General features: G+C 32.8%; 1 protein-coding gene and 1 long non-coding RNA gene across 3 annotated transcripts; both read right to left on the bottom strand.

Moving 5' to 3' along the window:
- Window positions 1-1,817: 1,817 nt before the first annotated feature.
- Window positions 1,818-2,898, bottom strand: LOC9298849. The gene has a single exon (XM_021016978.1). It carries the CDS (start codon window positions 2,505-2,507, stop codon window positions 2,013-2,015), a length of 495 nt encoding a protein of 164 aa, XP_020872637.1. The 5' UTR covers window positions 2,508-2,898; the 3' UTR covers window positions 1,818-2,012.
- A 741-nt stretch (window positions 2,899-3,639) lies between these two features.
- LOC110226207 lies at window positions 3,640-5,267 on the bottom strand. 2 transcript variants are annotated; one of them, XR_002330269.1, is made up of 4 exons: window positions 4,929-5,267; window positions 4,091-4,501; window positions 3,949-4,010; window positions 3,640-3,852 (listed from the first exon to the last, which is right to left on the bottom strand). It is a non-coding gene; the product is annotated as an uncharacterized LOC110226207 (long non-coding RNA). The 2 variants fall into 2 exon arrangements; XR_002330268.1 differs by having other exon boundaries at window positions 4,934-5,267.
- Between the last annotated feature and the right edge of the window lie 3,356 nt (window positions 5,268-8,623).

The following is an 8,623-nucleotide window of genomic DNA, read 5'->3' as shown; positions in this document are numbered from 1 at the left end:
CATACCTACGAGCCGCTGAATATTTGAATATGATTTAGTAACTCATATATTTTGGAGATTTTATTAGTTAGGAATTAGGATATTCCATATTAGGAATAAGATTTTAAATTAAAATATTGACCAAAGTTTTTTTTTGAAATATCATTCCTATAATTCTGAAATATATTCGAATATTTTTGTATTTTAATTAAGATTTTATTTTGGAAAAAAATCAATATAAAAACTGAAAAGAGTATGAATAATTATTTTTTAAACGTAATAAAATTTTATTATCCTTTATTATTCTTGATAATTCTATGTAGTTAGGATTGATTTATTGCATATCCCTCATTTTATGAATCAATTTATATTGTTACGATAAGGTATTGGGTTGTAAATAAATTGTAACTAAAATGAGTAAATGACTAATAAATTGAGTAAGCCGTGTAAAAGTTTTAATAAATTGATAAGGTAAAAATTTGAAAAGAAATAATATTGAAAATAATGAGTAAGCGGATACATTTTTAACATAGATTAATATTAAATATTGTTCATAGTGAATGTGTAATAAATAAAATGTTACTAACTAATTTATGTAAAACTATGTTCCAAATATATTTAAGAAACATATGGGCTCACATATACATTTAGATGTTTTGTAATTTATAACAAAAAATAGAATGTCATATATGTTAAAATTCTAAATGTTTTTTATAAAACATATAAAAAAATATAAGTACAAAACATATAATAAACATTTATATTATATATTGTTCATCATGATATATACTTTTTACTTGTTTCGTCAATATATATAGTTTTTATTAATTAATTTTCTTTATTAATTGCTAATCTCTTAAATATAGAGGAAAAATATGCATAAGTACCACTTATCATCATGTCCGATCCCCCGTTGGTTGTTGAAGCTTTAGCAACTCTTGCAGCGGTGAGAGTTGCAATTGAATTGGAGTACACCAAATTTTTCTTCGCTTCTGACTCGCTAAACCTTGTCAAAGCCCTCAATTCGGAGACTCCACACAAGGAACTCCACGGGATTCTCCACGATATCCTGACTCTATCTTCCAACTTTGATTTCTGCTCTTTCAATTTTATTCCCAGGGATTGTAATCGTCAAGCTGATGCTTTGGCGAAAGAAGCCCTCTTGTTTTGTAATGAACCCTAAGTAATCAGTAAAAGAAATGTTTTGCCCAAAAAAAAAAAAAAAAATACCACTAATGGCATTATATGTAATTAGTCTAGTAAATATTGGATAATTATTAAGTTTGCTCAGAGTTTTTTCTGGTTGCGACATGTCAGCATGACAGTCTTATAAATCACACGTGAAGGTAAGGTTTTTTTATTTAAAATGCTTCTCGATTAATATATAGGGGATAATCTAAAATGACCACACACTTGACTATTGGTTTATTCTTATGTATGTTTAATGTATAACTAATGTACATTTGATTGCTCATAAGGCCCGAATGCATTTTCAACTACCATGAACTACAAAGAATGGATAACGATATGAAGAAAGAACAATGAGTTCTTGATTAAGAAAAATAAAGAGTTCTTGATCAATGAAAACAAATACACTTTCATTATCAAAATTTCCCATTAACAAAACTAAGAATCATGATGAAATTGATTCATTATTTAAACCGAGCAATAAACATCCACATAACTCTATATTAAGTTCATGTTCATCATAACATATTGAGATATCACATTGATGTTTACGTTGTTTTACCTAGGCAGAAACATAAAAATCGGAACCGGAATCGACCCTAAAAAACACAGTTCGGTTTGGTTAGGGTTTTAGCGATTTTATCCTGTTGGGTCTTTATGGGTTCCATTAATTTCTAACACAATGAGACATAGTTACATTTAAAACGAACAGAAAACAAATAAAATTGTATAAAGGATGCTAGGTTCTCCTATTCACATACCCACACAATTAAACTTACATATATTTTTTTAATAAATAAATTACTATAGTTCTTTCAAAAACCCAAAAGACTCATAAGAAGAATTCATAGGCTTCCTGATGACGTGTCCCTCTGTGAAGGGCTTCTCCAAAAGCCAGCCCCATAGAAACGATCCAACATTTCATTCTCAAGCCTAACGACGTCGTTTAACTCACCATTCACTTGACAATCCTCAAAAACAATCTCAGCCGTTAGATCTTCCCCATTCAATCTAGCGTGTACGGTGCTCTCACTTCCTTCTGCCGTCGCTGACGCAAGCAAACCATGTCGTTTCCTCGTAAAACGTCGTCGTTTACTTCGTCTCCAAGCTTTTTTACAAACCGCCGCCGGAACTTTATACACGGCTAAAACCACCAGATTCACAACCGCGCATGGACAACAACACCAAACCGCCGCACACTCCGCCGCCGCTCCTCCCGCTACCTCCCCAACCTTGCGTCTCTCTTTGCTCAACGCCGTCGTCATAGGAGGAGAGTTTCTCATCGTTGATTCTTCCGTTGAAGCTAACAACGGCGATTTTAAAATCACGTGACGAGTCATTTGAGAGAAAGGAAATAAAAACGTTCGCACGTGACAAGACGATTAGTGAAATAACCTCTTTCTCTCAGATTTCTCCGAGGAAATAGAATCTAGTGAAAATTGACCCATCGTTGATAAGGTCATTCATCATTTGATTCTGGGTTATGTTTGCTAATCAAATCATGACGATGATGATGATGATCCCAGGATTGTGAAAAAACTTGTGGATGATAAAGTAGAAATAGGGGAGAGGGATGATGATGATTAAGGAAAATCTGGATGAGTTAAAAAATAGCTGTGTGAATTTTCTAGGATTGGTTGTAAATTTTCCCGAGAAAGTGAGAGAAAATTTTGGAAACGTTTGGTCAGAGAGAATAACTGAATCAGAGAGATTAAAAATGGAACCTAGAAGATCGGAGAAGATATAACCAAAGATTTCTTTTTTTTTTTTGGTTTTCCTAAAATTAAACAAACAATAATAAAACGATTTAAAAATCACTGTCATTTTTTTGTTCTTTTGACCTTAAATTAAACAAAAAATAATAAAAAGTTTGTTTTTGGCATTTCTCCCTTTCTGTAACCGAATTTAATTTGTTTTTGGAATAAATTTCTGTTTTTTTTTTTCAAATATGATCTTTTCTCTTTGTTTTTTTTTTGTCTATAGTTTATTCGGTTTGTGTGTTAATAGAATATTTTCTTAATGAATAAAAATAAAATAAAATAAAAATTGTCAAATTTCCTTTTGGCTGCGATTTGAGAAAGATTTGGTTTGGTCCACACGTGACGTGAGTGATATTGGTATAAAGTCGTTTTTGGAGTTCTCTTCTTTTTTGTGTTTGCTTGTTTTTTTTTTTTTATCGGATGTCCCCGAAGGGACTGTTTGCTTGTTTAAAACTCATATAAACCACAAAATTGTTTGCTTAGTCCTGGGCATTCGGTTTTTTCGGGTTATTCGGTTCGGTTTTTTCGGTTTTTCGGTTTTTTCGGTTATTAAAAATTTTGCCGAATTGAACCGAATAAAAGTTCGGTTCGGTTCGGTTCGGCATTCGGTTATTTCGGTTCGGTTACAAGGTTTTAAATCAATTCCGAAAATAACCGAACTGATTTCTATTTCGGTTAATTTGAACCGAAATAGACCAAATTCTAGACCAAATGCAACAAAAAACGACAATAATATTACAAACCAGTTTCTACTTCAAGTCTAAGCAGTAAAAGTTCATAAGAGAAGCATAACATAACCCAAAACATCCAAATTAAGGTCTTATTGAAATAAAGAGGAGAGTCATAAGTGCAACTTATGAAAATAGCAAAATACCAAGCGCAAGGCTTTAACTTCTGGTTCCTATCAAGGCAAGAAACAACGATGCTGCATTCACAAAAGAGAAAACATTCATAAGTCATAACTTAGCTAGGGACTGATGTTACAAGAAACAAAACAGAAACAAATAAATTAGATTCATACCATACATTCCATTTCATTCCAAGATGAAGATCACTGAGAAGGTGCTATTGAATTCCGAGAATCTACACAAGAAAAAACTGACTTTGTTATATCAATTATAAATGAAAAGACAGAATATTATCGAATGTGAAATCATACTTACCAAGCGAGTCAAGAAAATTCTCTTCTTCCAGCATTTGCACCAAGTTTGCAACATTTGCTTGAGACTGATAAGAACACCGCAGCCATTGTTGCAGACATAGTAAAACCTCGATCATATACGGAGTTAAAGAACTGCTATAAGGATCTAATACTCTTCCACTAGTGCTAAAAGCAGATTTTGAAGCCACAGAGGATACTTGAATTGCTAGAACATCACTAGCAAGTTGAGATAATATGGGGAACTTTGACGTATTACACCTCCACCAATCTAAAACATCATAAGGCAACCCCAAGTTGTTTTCCACTTTCAACATCACTAGCAAGTTGTAGCCCTTTTCCTTTTGTTTCCAGTGCTAGCAGATTCTTGAGGAATTGGCTCAGAGTCCATGTCGATGTAATCTTCAGAAGACATCTACAGAGAAGAAGTAAAAAGAGATGTAAAAATCAGACATCAAACTAAAACAAAACAACAAAATTAAATGACTAAATCATATTAAACAAAACATCAAACACCCAAAACGACTAAATCAGACATCAAATTAAACAAAACATCAAAGCCCCAAATCGAAAATTTGATGAATTAGGGTTTATACTAGAGACAACCAAATTAAACGACTAAATCTCCACACAGACATTAAAGACTTCAAATTTCATTAGATATAAAACAGCTAAACAGACATCAAAACCCCAAATCGAACATTAAAACAACAAATCCCCAAATCGAAAGTTTGATGAATTAGGGTTTATACTACAAACAACAAAATCAAACGACAAAATCCCCACACATACATTAAAGACTTCAAATTTCATTAGATTTAACAACAAGGAAGGAGGAAGACCTTACAATTTCGAGACTTTGATGGTTTAGGGTTCGAGTCGATTTGATAGTTTCCTTCGAATCGATCTGGGGCTTTGAAAATTTAGGAATCGAGTTACAAGAAACAGAGGTTAGAGATGAATGAGGGAGATCGAAGATTAAGAAGAGATTTGGTGTTTCTCTTTTTTTTCTCCTTCGAAATCGTGAGAGAAGGAGAGTGAAGTCGTGAGAGAAAAAAATGAGAGGCTGCGAGGGAGAGAGATAAGAGTCTTAGGGTTAGAGGTCTCTTGGTTTGCGGTTAACCGATCGGTTACCGTGTGCCGAACCGAACCGATTAGATAACCGATCTAAATTTAACAATCAGCCGATCAGTTTTCTATTTTGAAGTGAAGGAAAACCGAAACCGAAAAATTAGGTTCGGTCGGTTCGGTTTTCTTCGGTCCAAACCGTTTGCCCAGGCCTATGCTTATCAAAGCACCTGACTACTTTTTTTCTTTCTCATTTTCTCTCTGTTTAAATTCTTGTGTAACTTCCAGCTGGATATGACTATGAGCTTATATTAAATAAATGAAAATATAACAAAACAAATATATAGTTCTATATGTAACATCCCGAACCCGGATTTGAGGGGTAGTGTCGATCGACACCAAGTGGTGTCGGTCGACACCAATAATTTCTGGTTTGACCGGTTCGCTTTAAATTGCTGGTTTAGTCAGGAACTGATTGGGAAAAACCCTATGTCTCGTTTTAAAAACGACACAGCCTCCTTTCTCTCCATTCTTTGAGTGTTTTGTTGTTCCAGAAAAGAGAAAAAGAGAGAGTTGGCTTTGTGGTTGATCTAGAGAGAAAAGAGAAGGGTTTGAGTGAGTTTAGGAGAGAAGGATAGCTTGTTTTTTGGTGTTAGCAAGAGGAGGAAGAGCAGATCAGCGGCTGTGGGTTGAGAGAAGGTCGTGGTGGTGCTGGATTCTGCTGTTCTTTGTCTCAAATCAATCCTAAATCCAGGTGAGTGCGTGACCATGGCTTATCTAAGCAAGTTTGGGAAGTTTTGATGCTTTGTTTGAATGTATAGGTTGATTGAGAATGATTTGAGGTGTGATTGTTGGTTGATATGATCCTGTATGTTTGTATTCGTGCCTTGGATCGTGGGAGACTCGATGTGGGCAGCAGAGAGTCGAGCCGGGAGAGGCGAGGTGCGTTTTTCAGGTCTGCTGCGGCGTCGGTGTCGATCGACACCAGGTCTGGCTGGGAGCTTTTCAGCTTCCTGAAATTGTCTGGTTTGATTTGTTGATTGGTTTTTGTTTTGGTGTCTTGATTTTTCTATCTTGCTTGTGTGTATAGCCGGTAGATGGGAGGATCGCCTCACTAAGTATTTGTGATAATACTTACGCATCTCTTTCTTTATGGTGCTGGTAAAGAAAAAGTGTGACGTGGAATCATGGCAAGGAAGAGAGGATGATCTAGGAACTCGTTTTGTTACGTTTTATTATGTTGCTTGAACCCGGTTTAAGACTATGCTAGGATTGCTAGTTATTTCTGGTTATGTTGGTTGAATTGTTTATTTTTAAGAAATTGCATTTTTGACTTGCTGGTTGCTGTTGTTTTATCGGTTGATTTAATTAAGTATTTATGGGGATATTTAATTTTGTTTAAAAAAAACCGGGTCGGGGCTTCACACTATATATGAGTCTTGGTTTGAATAGATCTTAATCTTATATAACGAATATTTTGTGTGAGGATTTTAAAATATTGTTAAAGCTGTTGTATGTAATTTTCAGTTTACGTGTAATCTTAGACATATTAATAAATATGCACATTAATTTGTACCACTTGCACCATTTGTTGTACTGAAATGTATGGTTTTATGTAAATTTTAGATCGTGTTAAAACACCTAACCATACGAGTGGAGAAATTTTCATGCTAAGAATTAAGATTTTATATATCTAAAAGCAAACCGGAAATTAAAGCGGTTTTTAACGAAAGCGGTCAAGATTAATGGTAATGACATTGGTGTTGTATATTTACGAGAATATATTTGCTCCTTAATTCAGCATTGGGATCATGCATGATGATTGGTCAAAATAACAAAAAATGGGAATATTTAACGAGTCGAGTTTTGAATTGAACCGAGAATGATCCAAAGTTTAGTATGATATTTATGAGCCATTGAAAGTAAATATATGTGAATAACAATGTTAGCTTTTGAGATCTTGAATTGATAACTTAATTGTGGAGTGATATGATCTTCAAACAAATATTTTTATGTTTATATATGGAGGTTTCTTCTGGTGTGTGAAACCCACTAAGATCAAGTAAAGTATGATCCCTAATAAAATAAAATATCAAGGGAATTAAGGTTTATTTTGTTTGGTTTAACCTAAGGCATCACCATCTGTATTTGGTACAATTGTTCATGCTGATGATAAAATCGACTACAAAACATGATGTGTAACCAAATATCTAGAGTCGCCAACAATCAACCGATCAATCTCGCACTTTGAAATGAGTGGTTTCATCCTTAAATGTTCATGACTTTAAATATACTCAAGGTAGATTTTGGTGGAATTTTAAATTAATATATGTAATAGTTTTTTCTTTGTAACATCGCTAATATATTTAATAGTTTTATCTAACATAATGATCATATATATAAAACATTAAGCTATTAAAATTAATTATTAATTGTTTACAAAATTAATTTTATTGTTTAGTCATCAATATGAACCTAACCAATTTCATCAATATTTATGTCTTTTATTTTTAAAGAAAAGTCAACTAATTATTTTTGTAATCATCACACAAACTTATTAAAAAAGATTTATGAAAATATGATTTGTAATATTATATTCTTTTTTTGTCTAACAAAGTATTCATAATTTATTAAAAATATAATAATGATAATAATAACATTACAAACTTAAAAATATTACTAAACCAAATGATGTGACTAAAAGTCCTCAAGCTTTCCTCAAGTTTTTATTTGTGTAAATGATGTGACAAAAAAGAATTCAACAAGTTTTCCACAACAATTCCTCAAACTAATGTCACCATTTAGTCTTTTATTTTTCATGTACTATGAACTTACTTTACTAAGTTGATTATCTCATAAGCACATACATATCATTTGTTTTCTATGTGTCTTTCCCTTTTTACATTTTTTTGTTTTACTATTTGATATGTTAATTTTCTTAAACGTCTCAATGTCCGTTATATTATATATAATAGTATAATACGTACTATTTTTTTATCCTTTATTAGAACTATTACTTATCCTTGAAATCTTATTTATGATACTAATATCTTTACGATATGGCGATTGAGACGACTAGTAGAAAAAACGTTTTTGGGAAAAAATCCAATAAAAAGGAGTATTAGACTCATAACACTTACATGTACAAACATTTGTACTATATTGATTTAATCATCCTAATAATGAGTATCTTAAAGAAGCTCTGGTCTTCAAGACATCAGTCTCTAAAAGTGGTAATGAAGTTCCTACCGTAATGAATATTGAATTTTGCCTATCAAACCATGAAGCACCCTTCGTCACAACCGACTGCAGCTACATTGTATGTTATTCGTGTCTCAAAGACTATCTTTGAACTTTTTTTTGGGTACAAAACACTCTTATTCCTGCAACTAGGGGTGTCAAAATGGTTAACCCAACTCAACTCAACTCATTACCCAATGAATTTAGAGTTAAATGAGTTTATGGGTTG

This window comes from Arabidopsis lyrata (assembly GCF_000004255.2).
Source record: "Arabidopsis lyrata subsp. lyrata unplaced genomic scaffold ARALYscaffold_172, whole genome shotgun sequence".
NCBI classification, from domain to species: Eukaryota; Viridiplantae; Streptophyta; class Magnoliopsida; order Brassicales; family Brassicaceae; genus Arabidopsis; species Arabidopsis lyrata.
This window is presented reverse-complemented; position numbering and strand designations above follow the sequence as displayed.

What these genes read in the sequence shown, in the direction of transcription:
- LOC9298849 (XM_021016978.1), bottom strand. Translation starts at nt 2,507, where the DNA reads ATGACTCGTCACGTGATTTTAAAATCGCCGTTGTTAGCTTCAACGGAA.